At 41.7% G+C, this 23245-nt stretch overlaps 1 protein-coding gene across 3 annotated transcripts; it reads left to right on the top strand.

The window, feature by feature from the left end:
• The first annotated feature begins 777 nt into the window (after window positions 1-777).
• Window positions 778-22214, top strand: LOC117447582 (nocturnin-like). Of its 3 annotated transcripts, none has more exons than XM_071204315.1 (5): window positions 778-996; window positions 12001-12113; window positions 14374-14545; window positions 18204-18535; window positions 20202-22214. In XM_071204315.1, the coding sequence occupies exons 2-5, from the start codon at window positions 12009-12011 to the stop codon at window positions 20721-20723; spliced, it is 1131 nt and encodes a 376-aa protein (XP_071060416.1). In that variant the 5' UTR covers window positions 778-996; window positions 12001-12008; the 3' UTR covers window positions 20724-22214. The 3 variants fall into 3 exon arrangements, with proteins under 3 accessions (XP_071060416.1, XP_033940347.1, XP_033940265.1); XM_034084456.2 differs by lacking the exon at window positions 778-996 and adding an exon at window positions 10319-10527 and having other exon boundaries at window positions 14380-14545; XM_034084374.2 differs by lacking the exon at window positions 778-996 and adding an exon at window positions 10320-10527.
• Window positions 22215-23245: the final 1031 nt, after the last annotated feature.

Genomic DNA, 23245 nt, shown 5'->3' with positions numbered 1-23245 from the left:
CTTTTGACTTGTCCAACATAGGTGTCAAAACATGATTCATTTCTTCTTTGGGTCATTCTGATGCCAACTTACCAAGAGCTCCCTTTAAACAATGCATGTGACATTTGATTTAGTTCATGGAGCCTTTGCAAAATCTTTTCGATTAGTTTAGTAACACATTATTGTTAGTGTATCTCTGCCTCACCAGCTCCTACTTTTTCACTGGATTTGGTTGAAATTGGTAGTTTACATCCAAAAACTATTTTTGGAAAATGTGTGTATGTAGTAAGTTAAACTGTTGTGGGATGCTTACAGTAATCAAATTAGTTTGAACAAATGACAAATAAAATCAAAAAATAGTTTTCAAATACATCCACTAATTGTAAACTTCTTGAAACCAAATGTTTATTATAATAAAATATATTAATATATTTGCAGTATTTTTTATTAATTCATAATAATGTTTACGGAGCTTGCTCGATGGAAACATTTTTTTCATCACATAATGCTCAAATAGTAAAATGATATAAACACCTTTTTATTACTTCATACATATATACATTTAGTAACAACACTACATGTTTGAAGAATGCAGTATTTCCACAAATTCCCAACAAGTTTTTCTTAGTTTAACTTTACTAAGAAGTGTTAAAAAAAAGAATAAAAGAGTTGAATGTAAACGTTATAACATTCCCTCTGCCTGTTACATCCATCAGCTGCCATGTTGATTTTCAGCTTGTAAATATAATTAAACTCAGCTTTTCTTTCTCTGCAGGCTGTTAACAGTTTGACCCTCGCTCCTACCAGCAGGTGGCAGAAGAGACCAGCTCTCTCTCACCTGTGACCTTCCTCTGCAGCTAAAGGGGTCAAACAACCACCCCCTTCCCTCAAAACAGAAACACTACGTTCCCGTCGCCTGTGTCGCACACTATTATGGACCACACAGAGGCAGAGAAAGAAGGCTGAAACACAAGGCAGCAGCTGTACACGTGGAGCTGGAGGAAATCAGTAAAGAAGGTAAGTCTTTGAAGTCAACTTTGCCTGTAGCTCTACTTTGAGTCATTGATAATGCGCTATAATAAATGTAAGGAATTATTATTATTATTATTACTTCATAAGATATATTTGGGGCTAACAACAGGCTATATATATATCTCTTTATTTTCCTCCTGCTGCTTTAAAGTTAAAGGCCTTTTTGAGTAATGTAATGTTTTGAAATCCTAAATATCCAAGTCTAATGTCTGCTGAAGCATTAATAGAGAAGACACAAATTAGCTACTTTTAGCAAGTATAATGAAGCTAAAATAGAAGTCATAATTCCCTGTGAAACATCACCTTCTAACTGGATTTATTAATCGGATGGAGACGCTGTAGTACATATGCCGGGCCTGTAAGTGGCGCTGTACTTCTGCACAAGACCGCTCGAAAGCACTGGAGACGCTGTAGTACATATGCCGGGCATATAAAAAACACAGTTTGAAAGGGAGTGATTAGTCAAATATGCATAAATAAAAAGAAAGAATGCAGACTAGGTAAGATAAAGATAGGAGAGAGGAGTATATCAATGATGTGTTATTGGTTGTGAGCATATTCGAATGGTTCTTTGTTTCATATGTTGAGAGCTGTATCCATACATCTCTTCATTTGTGCACCAGATTGAGGCCTTTAACTTCAATTAAAAGAAAAAAATTCTTACCGGGGGTGCACCTCACATCCCTATGTGAGGTCATCACAAATAAAGCAGGTTCATGGATAGATAAGTTTGCGCACTCATTATATACACTACACATTTTTCTTGGATTAGTGAACACCATAGTCCCTAATATATTTGTAGAAAGGCAGGAAATGGAATTAAATCGAGAACAATGTTTCATTGCGGAGGACCCCCTGTTTTGTGTCCCCCCCAGTTCTCAAACCTAAGTTACAACCTTGGGCGGGGCTATGGCTCATCGTTATCAGGAAATGATCGTATAGGGCGTACACATGGAGCCGTTTGCCCCCCCCAGAGCGTTCCGGTTGCAGATCTATGCACCTTGGGACCCGTTATGGTGTGCGGGGTCCGTTTTCGCGTTTCCGTTACGGCGTTGTGTGAACGAACGGGCTAAACGAAAGAGACAAGTTGCGGATACAACCGTTTGCGCTATCGTGTAAACAGCACATTAATGCTATAGTGTATATTCCCTAATATTTGAAGTAGAGGAGGCTCCCCCTCTAAAGGTTAGGAGTGTTAAAGTAGCAATTTAATACCACCATCTAGATTACATACATGATGAAGATTTAAGGGTCTGAAATATATATCACGCATATTCTCAAACATGCATATGCACGTGTGTAAGTCTACATTTTAAGAGAATATTGAAATCGAAGGCGTATTTTCGGTGAACTGTTGTTTTTAAGGGGCCCTATTTTGCTTTTTGGGGTTTTCCCTTTCCTGTAGTATGTAATATAGGTTGTTGCACATGTAAGGGGTCTTCCAAGGCTAGAATCCCACTGTTCCCTCCCACACACTCCCACCCCTGCCTGAATGTCATAATGGCATCACGATGCAACGCCTGTGTTTCATTGGCTAGTGCTCCAACACATTGTTCGTGATGTACGTTAAGGGGCGGGACATCTCTTAGCTCTTGACAAATCACTAATCAGAAAAGACTGAGCTCTGGTTTCGGACAGAGGGTGATAAGAGGTGGCAGTATGAGAAGAATAAAGAGCTTTTTGAACTTTCAAGCATGGAAACATGTCACAGTAGAGGCAACAAATATAAATTTGAACCTCAAAATTAGCAGAATATGTCCTAAAAAAAGTGTTCCTTGCAGTAACAAATAAATGGCTTAATGGGATTAGGTTTACTGTACTGTGTTTCAGGTTGTCGTTTTTTACAGTCTTGACCTTCAATGTAAATATGTCATATAAAAAAATGTAGCCATATAGATAACATCATTGTTTTTCAGTGAGCCAGTCCAAACCTTTGGCTCAGATTGAATTATGTCAACTATTTGATGGATTGCAATCACATTTGGTACACATATACTCCTTAGGATGCATCGCTAAAAGTATTGTTTGTTAGGTCGCATTCACACCTAATTTTCAGGTGCGCACCAGACGAGAGATTGTTACATTTTTCAGAAGGTTCGGTAACCTTCACACGGGCAAAACTCAAACGGACTATAAACTTTAAACACAAGTCATGTGTTCAACCATTGGTCAGACATTAAGGGAGTAAAAATGCAAATCCCGAAAATTTCTACCGGAGCCTCCGCCAGTGGGGGTGCTGTGAGGTAGCTTGACGTTTCATAAAGGGTGCTCAAACATTTAGGGTTTCCCATTAATGTACCGGCGCTACAGTTTAATTTTCTACTGCAAATACACAATCGGCTATACTTGTTACAATGAAGGCTCGATAATCAGCTCACGGCATATAGGTGTAAGCAGGTTGTTTACAAGTGGGGGGTGGACCTAACATCCTCTAGGGGGGGCCGGGGGTATGCTCCCCCGAGAAGATTTTTTTTTTTTTTAAATGTTGAAGTTAAAAGCATCAATCTGGTGCACTTTGAGAGCAACATGAAGAGATCTATGGATACCTCTCTCAACACCCATATGAAACAGAACTGTAAACAGATTTCTTTTTCTTTATGGATATTTTACAAATAACTCCCCTTTTAAACTGTATTCTTGTTTTACTGTCATAGTATTTCATAACTGTTTTTCATTTATTCCCTTATTGTTTTATAACTATAATGATCATATGAAGGTGTGCCTCAGAAATAATTGTTTACATAAATCCTGACAAAACCGTTTGAGACCCACTAAGATAACTTAGACTAAAGTTAACTATCTAAACACTCAGAGAGTCCTTTAGCTCACCTGAGTCCCTCAGTCTGACAGGAGAGGACTCTCCTTCACCTTGTTGTGGAAACAGAGCATCCGTTAGTGCAGCTAGCTAAACAGATGCTAACAACACGGTCCCTGGCACCGGTGAGCTCTCTCTCTCGCTCGCTTAATCACACTAAATGTGCGCCTGCCACACACACACAGAGCCGAGCTTGAATGAAACACAGAGACCCAGAAGTACTTCTGTGGCATATATTTTTCGAATCAAACATTTTTCAAATTATGAATTTCACACGGAAAAATAAAAAAAGACACATACAGTTCTTGGCGGTGCTTGGGGGGTGCTATGGATATCCTAGGGGGAGTTTCAGCACCCCCTAGCGCCGCCTATGGCGGACTGGCCATTGGGAATACCGGGAGTTTTCCCGGTGGGCCGGTACCGAAGTGGGCCGGTCGGACAATTCACTAGCAACCCCGCCCCAGTTGACATTTGACTAGCGGTACCGACTACCGAGTTGGGCCGGTCGAGTTTCCCGGGCTGATTTTTAGACCCAGTCCGCCCCTGTGTTTAGTTGACGGAGCATTTTTACTGTTACAACACTGTTCAACACTTCATTCTGCTTCACTCTTTAACTAAACAACCTCTTTAACTAAACAAAATCTTTTTTGAAGACATCCGCGTTCTTGTAATGCGTAAATACTACACTTGGTGCAGACTGCGTTCACACCAGCGATGAACCGCTCCTGAGTTCACTAGCAAGCTCTCCGAGACCACCTCTTTTAGCGGACCAGAGTCCGGTTGTTTCATGGGAGCCTACCTGCAGACCTCCACTCTCAGGACAGTTCCAGTGCAGACCTCCACTCTCAGGACACCTCCACTGTCAGTACAGGAAGTGACGATTCTGACGCGTTTTTTTCCCGCCCACCGAAGGACTCGTTTGATGGAAGTTTTCAAATCACAATGGAGACTCATCACGGAGGTGATGAGTCCGCCCACCGTGCACTTTGGGTCGGCCTTGGTCAAGCCCTTTTGACCCCCCCAGCCTGGTTCTCGTAAAAGTTTTTCGCTCAAATGACACCATGGAGGAATGTAACGGGAGTTGACAGGGGACTCTGCCCGCCTCACGAGTGCCTATTTTCGGACACTTTTTTTCACATTTCCCCGGTTTTGTTATTTTTTTGGCTATTTCACCCGGTTTCTACCGGGAACATTGCCCGGTCTCGGGTGTCCCCCCACGGCCTGTGTCCAGCCCCCCCCCCCCCACACTCATCCATATATTAACGGATTTTGACAATTTTTGTTGCATTTTTCTCCTCTCTCACTGATCGAATGGCAAACGTGACCGACTGTCGGAGGGCCTCCGCGCCGGCCGATATGAAGTGTGACCAAGACGCACCGTCCAGGGGTCCCACGGGTCCCGCAGCGGGGTGGAGGTTCCCAGCTGGAACCTCCCCACCTCTGCCGCGGTGCACCCGGCAAACACGGTTGTTTCTCGAACCTTCCACTGTTGTCTAGCGGGTGTAACTAAAATACAAGATGTCGTATTTATATATATAAATAAATATATATATCTATAGCCTATAGATATATATATATATATAGATAATAAGTGTCAGTGCTATTTTATGTTGTATTAGCGTGCATTTCCTGTTCGGAAAGTGGTGCTGTACTGAGAGTAAACAATACAAGGTGTCCCTATTTTTATATATATCTATATATACTTTATGTATATAATAAGTGTCAGTACGATTTTATTTTGTATTTGCGTGCATTTCCTGTTCGGAAAATGGCGCTGCGGCTGTACTGATAGTAACTACAATACAAGGTGTCCGTATATATCTATATATATATATATAGATATATACATATGTATATAATAAGTGTCACGATCCGTCACGATCCGATTTTATTTTGTGTTTGCGTGCATTTCCTGTTTGGAAAGTGGCACTGTACTGATAGGTGGTGATTTTATTTTGGAATTCTTAGCGTGCACTTCCTGTACTGACAGTGGAGGTGTCCTGAGAGTGGAGGTCTGCAGACCCCTCTCGGTTGTTTAGTTCACTTCAGAGGTCTCGGACTGTGTTCACACCGACCCAAACGAACCGCACCAACCGGCTAAACCCACCAGGGTTCGATTCAACCGAACTATAAAAGGCTGGTGGTGTGAATGTAGTTTCTTTATTTACACATAAAAAAGAAAAAGATACAATGTATAATTTTCAACTTGAGGGAGAAATGCATTCTGGCCTTCACTTGGTAGGATTTTTCGAAAATAGTTACGCCATCATAATAAAAATTATTTGTATTTATCAAATAATTTTTTTTTGACAAAGTTCAGTATTATATTACAATTCCACTAAGCATCCCATAAACACCCATCTGTTCCACGAGTTGAATAGATCAGTCTAGTCATCATAAGACACACAAACAAGCATGGTATGAGCAAACACCTTTATTAACACTCGGAACATGCATTCATGTGATATAGTGAGAATCTTCGTTACCAGGAAGTATAAAGGAGAAAACAAAACAAGCAGTAGTCATGATAGGCCTTTAGACTGAAAGATGAAGGAAAACATTGCTGGGACCAAGCTTATAAAAGGAGTCCAAATGGAAGATATTGGTTAGTTAGAATGCCTTATTTTGCTTAGAACTTAATTCTCTTTTCAATTTCTGTGTGTGCACAAAAGTAAGTCTCTTTTTTAAATAAGGTAGTATTATTTAATAACACAAACGCACACACATCACTTGTAAATAGTTTCACCTATGGGGAGAACATCACAAACACACATTTGAATAGCTGCCCTTTAATGTGGAAATGTCAATATGCCACTAAAGGATATCGTAACACACACACACACTCACGTATACACGCTCACACACCACTACAGTTAATTATTCTGCCTGGAGCCACGATAGATTGTCTACGCAGGATATGAGTCACGCTGCCCTCACAGCAGCACACACACTATATCAATGAATGCACATTTACCCTGTTTGTAAATCAGGTGCTTTTGAAAAGGTGTTTTATCTTCTGTTGCTTTAAAAAAAAAAAACGTCTATTCTGTAACAATCCTGTGTGTCCGTCTAACGCAGGCGGGTTGTGACTCGTTGTTGATGTTTGGAGACTATGCAGACCTGCATGTTCAGACGTGAGTCACCATCACAGGTCAGCAGAGCTTTTAGATCTCTGTAATGTGCGCTGGTCTGTGAGCTGACACGCTGACGTCCGAGCAACACGTGGAACGCTCCCTGACTCCATTCTATTGGTTTAAGAGATCCGGATAGAGAGGAATATAGGGGCTTTGTTTCTGCTTGACAAACATTATTTTGATCAGCAAGGACACACAAGAGCAATGTGTAATATTAAACAAGAGGAACAGCTGGAGGCTTTACGTAGTTCTTTCAAAATGTGAAAAATGCAAACGATATACACAAAGGGTTATTCCCCATCTTTGTTTTTTGTGTTGATTACCCAATTTAACAAAAAGACAATGAAATGAAAGAGGCCCTGTTGTGTTCTTTGGAGTATTCCTTTCCTGTGTTTTTGTAAATGGTCTTCAAAGGCTAAAATCCCAAAGTTCCCTCTCGACGGAGTTTCTCCTATTGATCCATCCATCCATCTTCTCCCGCTTATCTGTGGTCGGGTCGCGGGGGTAGCAGTTCCAGCAGAGAGCCCCAAACTTTCTTTTCCCTGGCGACATCAACCAGCTCTGACTGGGGGATCCCAAGGCGCTCCCAGGCCAGCGAAGAGATATAATCCCTCCACCTGGTCCTAGGTCTACCCCTTGGTCTCTTCCCAGCTGGACGTGCCTGGAACACCTCCCTAGGGAGGCGCCCAGGTGGCATCCTAACTAGGTGCCCGAACCACCTCAACTGGCTCCTTTCGACGCGAAGGAGGAGCGGCTCAACTCCGAGTCCCTCCCTGATGACCAAACTTCTCACCTTATCCCTAAGGGAGACACCAGCCACCCTGCGGAGGAAACCCATCTCGGCCGCTTGTATCCGCGATCTCGTTCTTTCGGTCATGACCCATCCTTCATGACCATAGGTGAGGGTAGGAACGAAAATGGCCCGGTAGACAGAGAGCTTTGCCTTCTGGCTCAGCTCCCTTTTCGTCACAACGGTGCGGTAAAGCGACTGCAGTACCGCTCCCGCTGCTCCGATTCTCCGGCCCATCTCACGCTCCATTGTTCCCTCACTCGAGAACAAGACCCCGAGATACTTGAACTCCTTCACTTGAGGTAAGGACTCATTCCCTACTTGGAGTGGACAGTCCATCGGTTTCCTGCTGAGAACCATGGCCTCAGATTTGGAGGTGCTGATCCTCATCCCAGCCGCTTCACACTCGGTTGTGAACCGATCCAGTGAGTGCTGAAGGTCGCAGACCGATGAAGCCATCAGAACCACATCATCTGCAAAAAGCAGTGGTGCAATCCTTAGTCCACCGAACTGCAGACCCCCTCCCCCACGACTACGCCTCGAAATCCGATCCATGTATATTACAAACAGGATTGGTGACAAAGCGCAGCCCTGGCGGAGGCCAACCCTCACTGGAAATGGGTCCGACTTACTGCAGAGGACCCGGACACAGCTCTCGCTTTGGGAGTACAGAGATTGGATGGCCCTGAGTAGAGACCCCCTCACCCCATACTCCCGCAGCACCTCCCACAGTAACTCCCTGGGAACTCGGTCATACGCCTTCTCCAAGTCTACAAAACACATGTAGACCGGATAAGCGTACTCCCAGGCCCCCTCCAGGATCCTTGCGAGAGTAAAAAGCTGATCCGTCGTTCCACGACCAGGACGGAATCCGCATTGTTCCTCCTCAATCTGAGGTTCGACAATCGGCCTGACCCTCCTTTCGAGCACCTTGGAGTACACTTTCCCGGGGAGGCCTGAGTAGTGTGATGCCTCTGTAATTGGCACACACCCTCTGATCCCCCTTTTTGAAAAGGGGGAACCACCACCCCGGTCTGCCACTCCTTCGGTACTGTTTCCGACTTCCACGCAACGTTGATGAGACGTGTCAACCATGACAGTCCCTCAACACCCAGAGCCTTCAGCATTTCCGGGCGGATCTCATCCACCCCCGGGGCTTTGCCACGGTGGAGTTGTTTGACGACCTCAGTGACCTCCCCCCGGGAGATTGGTGTTGATCCCCCGCCATACTCCAGCTCTGCCTCTAACATAGAGGGCGGAGTTGTCGGGTTCAGGAGTTCCTTAAAGTGTTCCTTCCAACGCCCTAACACTCCATCAGTTGAGGTCCACAACGTCCCATCCTTACTGTACACAGCTTGGATGGTTCCCTGCTTCCCCCTCCTGAGGTGTCGGACAGTTTTCCAGAACAACTTTGGTGCTGCCTGCCTCCTATTGATTTCAAATTAAATGTTTTAATTAAAAAAACTTAAAACCCTGTTTTAATCAGTAACCCGTTAAGGGGAGCCTTGAACCACAGTTTTGAAATGGCTCAATACATTTTGATCCGAGAACCAAAATAGTATAACTAATAAGTCAAATGCACTATGTAAGGAAATATTTGTATGTATTCATGCAAACTGTGAAGAAGCTTGAAAATGATTTGAGTAAGAAAACTGTGAACTGTTTTCGGGGCCTGTGAACATTTGCTTTTGTGAGGACAGAGGAAGAGGGGGAAGGTGTGGAGTTGACATACAGTCATCTCAGATCCCTGTGATAAGGAAGCTGAGCCACTGGGATTGGGGACTTAAGATGTGAGCTGTTGATACTAATTTGGGCAGCCAATCACTGGTCTGGAAGGGAGGCGCAGATAACTCCTCCTCTGGTCAGCGAAGTATATAGACAGGAACCCCGCTGTGCTCGCCCTCTCTCTTCACGCGTCGCTGGGACTGGAGGTCCGGGGGCCTGTGGGCAGGAGCCAGGAGTAGGCCAAACTCCTGACAGTACACATGATACGATATGGTTGTGTATGGTAATGTATTTGATTGTATTGCATTGTATATTACCATTAAAATGGATTATTGTTAAACGGTTACTTGTATGATCTAGATTCCCTTCCTGTAAGATAATGGCTTGTGTAGGGACGCGAGGAGATTTGGAAATGCGGCCTAATTAACATTTATATCTCCTAACAACTACTGCACATGGAAAAGAACATTACACTCTGATGTAACACAAGTTACTGTAAACTGCGATCAAAGTGACAACACGCAATCCAAGGAAGTCATTGTTACAAACCTCACGCACGCACACACACACACTCATGATTGGTTTAGTCATGCAATCATTGTTGCAATTTGTGTGTTTCCATGTTACTTTATGCTTTTGCTTGTTGTTTGGGCAAAGGTGAGTCGATCTAATATGTGTGTATCCGTAACAACTCTGCACACACTCAAGCTTGTGTGTGTGTGAGACTGTGTGTTTGGATTGTGCTCTCTCCCTCACTAGCACATGACGTGAATTGCTCCATATGGCGTGGTGACGTACTTCCTAGTCTCTCTCTTTCTCTCCCCTGTCCTCCGCGAGGCTTTATAGGCAGCAGTTAGCCGTGAAAGGGCATTCTTTTAAACAAATACACATCTGTTTCCAGTTTCAGAGAAAACCTTTTCAGCTCAGACAGGAAACCTAAACCAGTAAACAAACCTTGTCTGTAAAAAGGGTATTACCGGTGTTTAAAAGGAGGCATTCAAAAGAAACTCTGTTCAGAGTGGACATAGCCGTGGACATGATGGACACTATTGGTAAGAGGCAGCTATTTTTTCTTTTACTGATTATTTGGATGCATCATATCAGCTGTACTGTGTTTCTGACTTATGGTGGTGCTGTTACTTTATTTAATACCCGGGTCTGGCTGGTGTATATGGATAGACATAGACCCATATAATGATTAACAGAAAGATTTATGACCTACATTTGGGAAGAATTGGAAGCTGGTTCTTTTCACAGAGGTTGTTTGGTTCAATCACACACAACTGGATTGATCCTGAACATCAGTGGTTAAACAGGATGTGACCTTCTGTAGTCCAATGGTTGTGGTGTAGAGGAGTTGGCAGTTTGGTTTTCTCAGTTTAAAAAGCCATATTTGTGGCTTGCCATTATAGAAACGTTTCCACTTATGGCTCTCTCGTACATCTGCTTTTAGAAATCAGATTTAGAGTACTTTCCCACAGTTGACAGTAGCTCCATTTTAATTTAAAATAAGTAAAATCTACAATAGAATAGAAATATTAAAATGAACATTAGAAGTAAAATTGGGCAATACAAATATTTTAAATAATAATAAATAATATTTACATAGCGCCTTTCCCAGTGCTCTCTATATATAAATATGTATTTGAACATAAGAAGTATGAAGTAGTACATTATGATTTGTGTATATTACAATATATACAGTGGTGTATTATGAAAAGCAGATGTAATACAGTAATAATCTTTGGCCCTTACTTTATCATCAATATAAGAGTCGCAATTATGTTCATAACATTGAGTCTAAGTTCAGCTGAGGTATTTTTATTGTTGTTTATTTGTCTGCTACATTTTGAAGTGGAACATGTTTGATGCCTTTTGGCAAACGACCAGCCAATTTGACCCACTTAGCTTTGACCTACTTTTGTTCAAAGTCCTTACAAACAAACAGCTGCTGTGTTGAATAGCCATGGAAGCATTAACTACACAAACATGTGTGCGTGTGTGTGCGGCATGGATACTATCAGGGTGTGACCTCTGCAAACTTCCAGTCTGTAAACCTACCATTTCAAATTGAAAGTTGCCTCCTTAAAGTGCTGTTCTCATATGCTGCCTGGTTTACAAACTGTATGGGATCAGTGTTGAAAAGCATTGTTATCAACATTATACAACATAGTATTGATATTCCTTGTAATGTGTTATAAAGGTTTTTGTGCATGTAAATGGTCGGCTTAGGCTAAAATCCCAAAGTTGGCACCAGAGGGCGTTTCTCTAACCTTGAGTTCTAGTGTTAGTACATATGGCTGTCTGTACGGGAGATCCTGTGTCAATGAATAATGTTATTTTAAATGTTACTTTGAGTAACAAGGAAGTTATTTCGGCTTGAGCGCATGAACATAAAGCTACTTGATTGAATGGACTGGAGGTGTTAACATTTTTGACGATCCACCAATGTGTCATTAAAGTTACAAAATGCTGAATGTTTGTCTCCATCCTCACACACCTCACCATCTTGTTCTTCCTCTCAGTGTGTCCGATGGGTGGGGGGGCCACCAGGCTGTACAGCGCCCTGACTCCGCCCCTCAGCAGCTCTCCTCTCCCCCCGCCTGCAGTCACAAACCTGGATCCAGCGTTCTGTCAGGTCAGTGGCTCCTCCTCCTCTGCTCACTGTACAAATGTAAACAAAAAGTGACTCAGTAAATGCTGTCAGCAGTTTTGTAGGCAAGTTATTGACATAGTGACATAATGGGGTACAGATACTGTGACTCCAAAACATTGTACTGCTAAATGATGATTCTTGACATTTAACTTTTTGCTGGCTTACTTTTTACACAATGAAAGCCCCCATACATACTATTTGTTGATAAAGGAAGAGGATCAGGGCCACATGTGAAATATTTCTTTGAGATCTGACCATGAGTTCATCTTTTTGTTTTGTTCTGAGATTAAAGTCAGAATTCTGAAAAAAGTCAGATACAGAGAAAAAAAGTCAAACTCCTGGTAACAATTTCAGATACAGAGAAAGAGGTCAGATACGCAGAAAAAAGTCGGATACAGAGAAAGAGGTCAGATACGCAGAAAAAAGTCGGATACAGAGAAAGAGGTCAGATACGCAGAAACAAGTCGGATACAGAGAAAAAAGTCGGATACAGAGAAAAAAGTCGGACACAGAGAAACAAATCAGTTGCGGAGAAGGAGGTCGGATACGGAGGGAAAAGTCAGATAAGGCAAGTTTATTTAAATAGCACCTTTCAACCCAAGGCAATTCAAAAAGTTTACAAAAAATGAAAAACATTAAGAGCATTAAGAATAAAGAGAATAGAATAAACATAAAACAAGATAAAATAGAATAACATAGGTATACAATACATGAGTAAAAGTTACAGTGCAGTGTAATTTAAAAGCAAAGCCTTCAGCCTGGATTCTAAAGCAGGACTCTGGGAGTTTGTTCCAGATATTTGGAACATAATAACTGGAGATAAGAAGAAGATTGTCAAGAGGTCAGAATCCTGAGAATTGTGACTTTAATCTCAGAACAAAGAAAAATCATCAGATCTCAAGAAGAGAGTCACATGTTGCCCTGATTCTCTTCCATAGTCAATGCATTATTATCTTCCTTTCACAGTGTATTAGTTTAAAAACTAGGGATGTCCCGATCACCTTTTTTTGCTCCCGATCCGATTCCGATCATTTGATTTTGACAATCTGCCGATACCGATTTTTCCCGATCCGATCTTTATGCAATGCATTAAGAGAAAAAAAAGGTAACCGATAACGGCTGGTCATCCAACGCGATGAATTCAGCTATCTTGGCTGTTATTGTGTTGGCCTTTTCACTGTTCTGGGGCAGTTTCTCTTTCCTTTTGAAAGTCTCTGAAAGTGTCGGTTGTTTCAGTGCCGTTACCCGAGTGGCCGCTGTGTACTCGTCGTGTTGTTGTTGGTGTTTGTTTCTCAGGTGGCGTATTAGATTGGTCGTGTTGAACGTAGCTCTGTTCTTTCCACCACGCGGAACCTCTGCCTTGCAAACATTGCATCTGGCTGTTACACTGCCTTCGCTTTCAATTTCATAATACTTCCAAACTGCTGACATTTTCTCTGTCCCGACTCCCGAGTCACCAGCTGAACGTAGCCTCTCGTTAGCTTACTGCTACTATAGACACTGCGCCCACTCTGTTGCCAGATTTTAGAGAAATAAGCAACCAGGTCTGAAAACAAGCCCAAAGAAAGCAACACATACATGATGTTGTGTAATTTTAAACCAAAACTAAGTCCTCAGGATGACTTTAAGACGTGAACATGGTCATTTTTGTTTTGTAACATTAAATGAAAAAAAGAATATTTTATAAAAAAATTAAAAAAAATCCCGATCCCCGATTTTTTTCTCCCGATCCCCGATCTTTTGAAAATCACGTGATCGGATCGGGACATCTCTATTAAAAACTGTCAATCGCATCTGTAAACAATTCTAGAGGAGAGACATTACAGCGTATTAAAAGAGCTGGTTCTATACTTCATGTCAAATATTATGTAGACATACCACGTTTGCCTTGGTCTGTGGAAAGACGATTAGGGAAATAATAATTGAATGAAGTGCACAGCCCGCCCTCCACTTTAAAGTGCAATACACTGTAGTGTGTAGTATATTTTCATATTATAGTGTGTGTGTGTGTGTGTGTGTGTGTGTGTGTGTGTGTGTGTGTGTGTGTGTGTGTGTGTGTGTGTGTGTGTGTGTGTGTGTGTGTGTGTGTGTGTGTGTGTGTGTGTGTGTGTGTGTGTGTGTGTGTGTGTGTGTGTGTGTGTGTGTGTGTGTGTGTGTGTGTGTGTGTGTGTGTGTGTGTGTGTGTGTGTGTGTGTGTGTGTGTGTGTGTGTGTGTGTGTGTGTGTGTGTGTGTGTGTGTCAGACACAGGAGCAGAAGGGGGCCCCTGTGTGTCCCGCAGAGCTGCTCAGACAGTGTGAGGAGGCCCTCAGGGGCCGAGCGCCTCGCTTCCATAGGAAGTTCACTCAGCTGCAGGATGGAGGCGGCGCCCCCAGCAGCTCCATCAGGGTGATGCAGTGGAACATACTGGCCCAAGGTACACTGCTTCAGCCTGAATGATACACACACTGGAGTTTAGGCTCAGATTTATCTACAGACAGAATCCAGCTTCATACAATTCCCACGGTCATGGAATTGATTTGTGTTTACTGAAATTGTTACAGTTATATAAGGGATAATGGCCATGGAGGCGCTCATTAATGAAAAGGGAACACCAGAGGGCAAAGGTGTTCTTTTTTCCTGCTTATTACCGATGACATACTAAATGATTATTTTCTTGATAAAGTAAAACATTTGAGGAGAAATATGAATCAAACTATAAATAGTAACTCCACATTTCTAATAAAGGATTTAATTATGAAAAATAAGAAGTGTACATTTAAATTTAAAAAGATAATGGAGAGAATAATTTTCAATCAAATACAAAAATACTTTGAAGGTAACAAACTTAATACTGTGTATCAACATGCTTATAGACCTGGCCATTCCACATGCACCGCTTTAACACAAATGACAGATGACTGGAAGGGCGAACTAGATAATAGTTAGTGGGTGCAGTACTACTCGATTTTAGTTCTGCTTTTGATGTCATTGACCATTCTTTGTTGTTACACAAGCTGGAACAATATGGTTTTCATTTGGAAACGCTGAAGTGGTTAGAAAGTTACCTGACAAATCAAAGTCAAACTGTTTTTTTTAATGGAAGTCTCTCAAAGATGAAAACAGTCACTTGTGGAGTACCTCAGGGTAGTTGTTTGGGACCACTTTTATTTTCTATTTTAACAAATGACCTACCATTAGTGTTAGAAAAAGCTAAAATTGTAATGTATGCAGATGACTCAACAATATATTATGCAGCATCAACTACAAGAGAGTTGACAAATGTTATGAATAAAGATCTACTACTGATATCAGAGTGAGTCATAAATAATAAGTTGGTACTTAATGCCGGAAAAACAAAATCGTTATTAATAGGATCAAATCATCAGTTAAAAGGTGAACCAAAATTGCAACTACATTTAAACCATATTGAAATTGAACAGGTCAAGGAGACAACATTTCTAGGTATAACCCTGGATCATAAATTATCTTGGTCTAAACAAATTGATAATGTTGTATGTAAAATGGGAAGGGGTGTGTCACTTGTAAAAAGAATTGTAAAATATTTGCCTATGGATGTCAGTAGACAAGTTTTGGATGCTTTGGTTCTGTGGCAGCTTGATTATTGTTTGGTTATATGGTCTAGTGCTGCTGAAAAAGATTTAAACAAACTACAAGTAGCACAAAATAAGGCAGCACGATTAGGGATGTCCCGATCACCTTTTTTTGCTCCTGATCCGATTCCGATCATTTGATTTTGACAATCTGCCGATTCCGATTTTTCCCGATCCGATCTTTATGCAATGCATTAAGAGAAAAAAAAGGTAACAGATAACGGCTGGTCATCCAACGTGATGAATTCAGCTATCTTGGCTGTTATTGTGTTGGCCTTTTTACTGTTCTGGGGCAGTTTCTCTTTCCTTTTAAAAGTCTCTGAAAGTGTTGGTTGTTTCAGTGCCGTTACCTGAGTGGCCGCTGTGTACTCGCCGTGTTGTTGTTGGTGTTTGTTTCTCAGGTGGCGTATTAGATTGGTCGTGTTGAACGTAGCTCTGTTCTTTCCGCCTTGCAAACATTGCATCTGGCTGTTACACTGCCTTCGCTTTCAATTTCATAATACTTCCAAACTCCTGACATTTTCTCTGTCCCGACTCCCGAGTCACCAGCTGAACGTAGCCTCTCGTTAGCTTCCTGCTACTATTAGACACTGCGCCCACTCACACAGCTTTGAGAGAAATAAGCAACCAGGTCTGAAAACAAGCCCAAAGAAAGCAACACATACATGATGTTGTGTAATTTTAAACCAAAACTAAGTCCTCAGGATGACTTTAAGACGTGAACATGGTCATTTTTGTTTTGTAACATTAAATTAAAAAAATATATTTTATAAAAAAAAAAAGAATTTAAATCCCGATCCCCGATTTTTTGAAAATCACGTGATCAGCTCCGATCACGTGATCGGATCGGGACATCTCTAAGCACGATGTGCACTGCAGTGCTCCTACAGAACCAGAGTCACTGAAATGGTTAACTGTCAGACAGAGGTCAACTTATATTTTATTACATTTTGTCAGAAATATTACAGTGACTCACTCACCAGATATATTATCACAAAGGTTTATAGCGTAATATGCACAACATAACTATCAAACACGACATACAATAGAAGGAAGGTTTTATTACCCACATCTAAATCAAATATGGGACAGAAAACAGTCATGTACAGAGCCATGATCAGCTGGAACTCTTTACCGGTTCACATCATTCAGGAAAATTCTCAAGTACATTTCAAAAGGTTGCTAAACAATTATTTAAGTATTACAAAGTAAATTTGAACTGTGCCTGTGGCTATGTATGCATATATTATTATGTACACTTATTTGTATTTACTTTTGTTTGGCCTTAGGATGGCGATAACTGGATGACCATTTTAGTTTCACTTAATTTCACTGTAAATAGCATGAAATTATGAGCTGTTTTGTTTTAATTTTGTTGTATGTATGTTTATGTATGTTTTGAGTGTGTGAGGACCCCAGGAAGAATAGCCAATGCTAGTGCTAATGGGGATCATAATAAAGACAATAAGACAATAAATAAAACAACAACTTGATTCAAAATATAGTTGTTTAAAATGAGCCGTTGCACTGCGTACCAACAGCTAGAACTACTGCGACAACAACTTAAAATGAAGGCAGCACTGTTCGAGGTTTTCTGTAATTGTCCAAGTCTGTTACATTTTCTTACCATTAACCAGTCCTTAAACACTGCTAGAGCCCAAACCATTTCCCTGTCTACTTCCTGTTTGTCTTCTTCTGCTGATTTCCCTGACGTCCAGCGCTCTATATTTTAACCTCTTTCCTTTTCTTTTTTTTCTTTACTGGGGACAGTTTAGCCATCAGTAATTGAACGTTTAGTGCTCTCCGCAAATATCAAAATTAATATTCAAAAAGTAATCATGGATAAAAAAACTTGTTGCAGGATTAAAAACTCTGAACTGGGGTTAGAGCTGCACAATTCATGTTATTCCTATCAAAATCGCTATATGGACTCACAGTAATATTCAAATAGCAGGAGGCACAATACTGAGACCTACCAATTATATTCTACAGACATAACAAAACATCCTTTTATGGTAGAAATCCTTTGAAGACGACACATTGTGCTCATTTGCAGGTTCATATCTGTATTCTGTTCCTCGTCTGTGACATGTCTCCATGCTTTCATGTTCAAAAAACTCTTTATTGCGCTCATGCTCTCTGTCTGAAACCAGAGCCCAGTCTGCTCTGATTGGTTAGCTGGTCGGCTCTGTTGTGAATGGCCACTATTTGTAGCACTTTATTATAATTATTATATCAAATGTTTGTCCAAGAGATGCTCATTTGCAACGACTTTAAGAAAAGTCAGTAACTTTTCCTGCCTGAGAGAGGGGAGTTTTCCTCGACGCGTCCCGCTGTATTTCCGGAGCCTCATTCAGCAGAGTGTGACTACAGGCGGCGTATTCTCCGGTGTGTAGGCATTTGGCCCCTTTCTGGCTAACTGTTGTTCAGCTCCTCCAGGTTATCTCCACCCTAATACTCTTCCCTCCCCCCGTCTGGCAGCTCTTGGCGAGGGGCTTGACAGCTTTGTCCAGTGTCCCCCGGAGGCCCTCAGCTGGTCCCGCAGGAAGTACCTCATCTTAGAGGAGATCCTCACCTACCGCCCTCACATCCTGTGTCTGCAGGAAGTGGACCACTACTACGACACCCTCCAGCCGGTCTTCGCAGGCCTGGGCTACAGCAGCAACTTCTGCCCCAAGCCCTGGTCCCCCTGCCTGGATGTGGAGGGCAACAACGGCCCTGACGGCTGCGCGCTGTTCTACGACGAGTCGCGTTTTGAGTTCCTGGACAGCGTCAACCTCCAGCTCTCCACCATGAGGATTCCAACCAATCAGGTGGGTGGAATTTAAAGCCACACTTGGAAACATAAAAAGCGAAAATACACCATTTGTACCCAGCTCTTTGTGTTGTTAGTTTGTTTGTTTTGCAAGTGGGGATGCAATATTTATTGTTTTTTATCTCTTTCAATGTTTTTCTTTAATTTAAATATATTTTATTCTTTAAATGTTTTTTTATGTAGTTTTTGGGGAGGAGAGATTCCTTTGTTTAATATAGAATATTCAAACCCCCGCACACTCAATACAATTATTTATTAAAAAAAGGAAATTTAAAAAGCTTCTCGTCAGTGCGGCTGGTTTTACTTCCAGTCCTTTGAGATTTCTGTATGTATATTTATTCCTTACACTTTATTTGTATATACTGCAGCATCTTTTTGTCTCAAATGTTATGGTTTAGTATGGAATAAAGAAAAGTGCATGTCAAACAAATGTCCTAAAAGGCATAGTAAAGTAGGCACTAAATAAAAGGTTTATATAATGAACTTACAAAAAGTAATATAATTGAAATTCATCAAAAAGAATTGAATACTATGTTTCAATAAATGTCATAGAAGAGTTTTGTTTCATCTTCTGCAATGTATTTACTTTACTAATCTATAAATGTAATCTTTCATCTTTAAATGTAATTTAATACATTGTGAAGTTAACATATAAACATGTAACATGTAACATGTGACATCAACATCTCATAGTGTAAATTTCCAATAAAAAAAGTGATATTATTGCTCATTATTAATGTCATTAAAATGTCCTAAAAGAGTTAGTATGCCATCATAGGAAATACAAAATTCATAACAAGTATTTTAGTTTAAACTGTATGTGCAATTTCTCTCATTCTGCCTGTGCTTCAGCACCTCCTTTCACCCTCTGTCTGAAACCAGAGCCCAGTCTGCTCTGATTGGTTAGCTGGCCGGCTCTGTTGTGATTGGTGACTCGGTCAGAGATGTCCCGCCCCTTTAGCCTATCACCTACAATGCGTTGGAGCACTAGCAAATAAGAGAGTGAGTGTTACATAGTGATGTCACTATGTTACAGAAATAAAAAAGGGACTACAAATGAGGCGTTTCAGGCAGGAGGGGGGGGGGTGTGTGGGAGAGAAACTATGGGATTAGTTTTGTATCATAAAGATAAAGCAACACTTTCTCAGAATAAAGCAAAACTAAAAGTTTAAAAGAAAAAAAACTGAGTCAAGCAAAATAAAATAAATTTCAAAAATAAAACTAAGTCTTTTTTCTTTGTTTTAACATATCTTTTTGTTTGCCGTTCTTGTTTCTTCTTTCTCAATGATCAGACTTTTGCTCTCGCTGCAGCTCTTCTCATTTGCGCTCCCTCATTTTTTGTTTTAGATTTTGACACAAACGTCCCAGGTGGGCGGGACTTTCAGGGGTGCGTCTCCATTGGCTACTCAGTTTTAGAGTGACAGTCCACTACTCCGCAGATGTACCTGTTGATGTACCTGTACCACGAGAAAGTTTCTCATGTTCACCAGCGCACAGAAACCTTTCTAACACACTACAGGAAAGGGAAACTTTGTTTATTTATGCTGCAGTTACTTGTTGTTTTGGTTTGGGTTGGCTGGTTTATTTATTTATGATATGGTTGTATTTATTATATTTTATGTTTATCTTAGAAATAAAAATAACTCTGCCCTCTCTTACCGCAGGTCGCCGTGGTGACGATGTTGCGCTGCCGTAGCTCGGGGAGATGTGTGTGCGTGGCGGTGACCCACCTGAAGGCTCGCTCCGGCTGGGAGTGGCTCCGCAGCGCGCAGGGCTCCGACCTGCTGAGACACCTCCAGACTCTGGTCCAGAAACACGGCCACGACTCTGCAGGCGCCCAGACTCTGGACATTCCTCTGCTCATATGTGGAGATTTCAACGCCATCCCGACTGAGGAGGTGTACCGACGTTTCGCCGCATCGCCTCTTGGTTTGGACTCCGCCTACAAGAGGCTCAGTGAGGACGGTTCCACTGAGCCGGAGTACACAACGTGGAAGATCCGTCCTACGGGTGAGTGCTGCGCAACCCTGGACTACATCTGGTACAGTCGGGACACACTGAGGGTGGACGCAGTTTTGGACATGCCCACAGAGGAACAGATTGGGCCCAACAGGCTTCCGTCCTTTAGCTATCCGTCCGACCATCTCTCTCTGGTTTGTGACTTCAGCTTTAAGGAGAAGGAGTGAGGTGAAGCAGAAGATGAAGGGACGACACTGAGAAGAGAAACTGTGGCTCCTGGTTGGCTTCTCTCCACAAGAAAGCTTCAGGATGTGACGCCACGTGGGAGCGATGGTGGAGACGGACACGGAGAACTAGAGGGGAGGTTGGGAATTGCAACTGGAATTGAAAAGTATGATCACTTTACACGCAGAAGTTGCGGAGATATACACTGCAAAAAAATGCAGATGCAAATCTACCTCCCCAAAGTGTAACACTATGCGATATCTACACCAGGTTACTGATCTGGACCTTCATCAGTACTGAAACACAAATACAAAAATGTACCAGTATTGACGATACCGGTGATATTTAAATAGTATTGGATGGTGATTGTTCTTGCATTTATATTGTGCCTTTTATAGTCCTCCTACCACTCAATGCGCTTTAACACTACCCATTCACACGCTAATGGCAGATCTAGCCACACACCGATGGCTATATCTTGGGGGGATTTGGGGCCCAAGGACACTTCCACATGTGGATTTAAGCCCCGGCCACACAAGGACGAAAATGGTCGTTTGCGTTACTGTTTAGTGTCATATAGACCGCTCGGCCACACGAGGATGACCGAATACGGCACTAAACGACTGAGGAAACGATAACGGGTCCCAAGGTGGATAGAACGGCATACGCAACGCTCTGGGGGGTCCAACGGCGTGTGTGTACGCCCTATACGATCATTTTCTGATAATGATGAGGCAATAGCCCCGCCTCTCCCCACCTCTGCTGCTCACCCCCGCGTCAAAGTAAACTGCACACTGAATTCAGATTATTTATCTTTCTCTCGATATGGACATAAACGCGAGTGAAGTCTAATCCAACAGGACGGAGACACCTCTCAAACTCCCTACTACTACAAACTACTGTCGGCCGGGTCACTCATTACTGGATCAGCTGCTGCATGAGACAGACACTGGCGCTGTCCGAAGAGAGGGAGGAAAAAGAGAGGCTCCGTGTATTTTATTATTATAATATATAGAGTCGTTATTCATTTGTTTTAAAGCTCAATAAATAACAAAGAAGACCTTTGACCGGCACTTTTATAATTTTGTCCGGAAGATTTAAACGTTAATACACGCTGACTGGCGAAAAACTCTGCCCGGTTCCCTCGGCCCCCACCGCGGAGAATAAACAGAAGGGCAACCATGACAACCATGCTTCTTCGCTGCTTTTGTGGAGGAAGTTACAGCGCCACGTGCAGGCTCGGCATATGTACTGCAGCTTCTCCAGCGGTTGGAGCTAAACGGAGCGGTCTCGTGTGGACAGACACTATCCGGTGAATATTGCGTGTGGACGGAAGCTTTTTTACGATTGCGTTTGCGTTAATCCTATGCGTTTAGCCGTTTTCGTCCTCGTGTGGCCGGGGCATTAAAGAGCCGGGTATTGAAACTGTCACACACAAAGGACTGTAACTTCATTACCAAAAAAGAGAAAATACAATAAAATGTAAAGAGGAATTTGCTTGTTTTATTTTTATAATATATAAGATATTTTGCCCACGATAATTGTGTAGTGAAAATCTCATATCGTGTCATTCCTAACACAACACTAAAAACTAGTAAATGTTGTGTTTCACACTTGCCATTGTACTACAGAGTGAGGATGATGTTTCTTTGCAGAATAGTGTTATGTTGATTACTCGTCTCCCCAATCTGCCTCTCTCTGGTTGGCTTGCCTATCACGTGGTAGGTTGGTAATGAAAGGGATGTTCACCCCAATCATTCAGTGATTCTTAAAGCAGATTGTTCAGGTTTTATTTCTCCACGTTTTGAGTTTCTAATAATTTTCAACTCGTATAGTATGACAGAAATAACGTAGTATAGTATGTCAAAATATGCCAAAGAACGACAGTATGTCGAAAATATCAGAAAAAACGACAAAATATAGTATGTCGAAATTATGCAAAATAAAATACATATAGTATGTCAAAAATATGTTAAAGTGTAGTATAGTATGTCAACATTTTCTAAAAAAAAAAACATTGTTTAGAAAATATCAGAAAAAACGACATAGCATATATGGCATTTTTTTTTTTAAACTACATATTATATGTCAAAAAGGACACAGTATAACATTTAAAACATATCATAAGACGACACAGTATAACAATTTTTCAGAAATGTCACTTCCACACTGTTCTTTTACTTTAATCAGTTTAGATATTATACTGTACAGGTGTGGTATAAGGTTTACGTTAAGTTAAGAATATGGACCAACTTATGTTACTTTTTTAAATGGATCACATACTTACTGTACTATTACATATATTTTAAAGAGGCCCAATTGTGCTTTTTGGGTTTCCCTTTCCTGAAGTGTGTAATATAGGTTTACCATGTAAATGGTCTGCAAAGGCTGCAATCCCAAAGTTCCCTCCAGAGGGAGTTTCTCTCCCCCCACCCCCCCCCCCCCACCTGCCTGAAACGCCATGATGATCCTTTGTTTACTTCCATAACAAAACGACACCACAATGTAACACTAGCACGTGATA

Source organism: Pseudochaenichthys georgianus, chromosome 1, assembly GCF_902827115.2.
Source record: "Pseudochaenichthys georgianus chromosome 1, fPseGeo1.2, whole genome shotgun sequence".
NCBI classification, from domain to species: Eukaryota; Metazoa; Chordata; class Actinopteri; order Perciformes; family Channichthyidae; genus Pseudochaenichthys; species Pseudochaenichthys georgianus.
Note: the sequence above shows the minus strand (reverse complement) of the source record. Positions and strands in the feature narration are given on the sequence as shown.

What these genes read in the sequence shown, in the direction of transcription:
- LOC117447582 (XM_034084374.2), top strand. An exon ending in TGGATCCAGCGTTCTGTCAG is followed by an intron (nt 12,114 to 14,373) that starts GTCAGTGGCTCC and finishes TGTGTGTGTCAG; the next exon opens with ACACAGGAGCAGAAGGGGGC. An exon ending in GTGGAACATACTGGCCCAAG is followed by an intron (nt 14,546 to 18,203) that starts GTACACTGCTTC and finishes CCCGTCTGGCAG; the next exon opens with CTCTTGGCGAGGGGCTTGAC.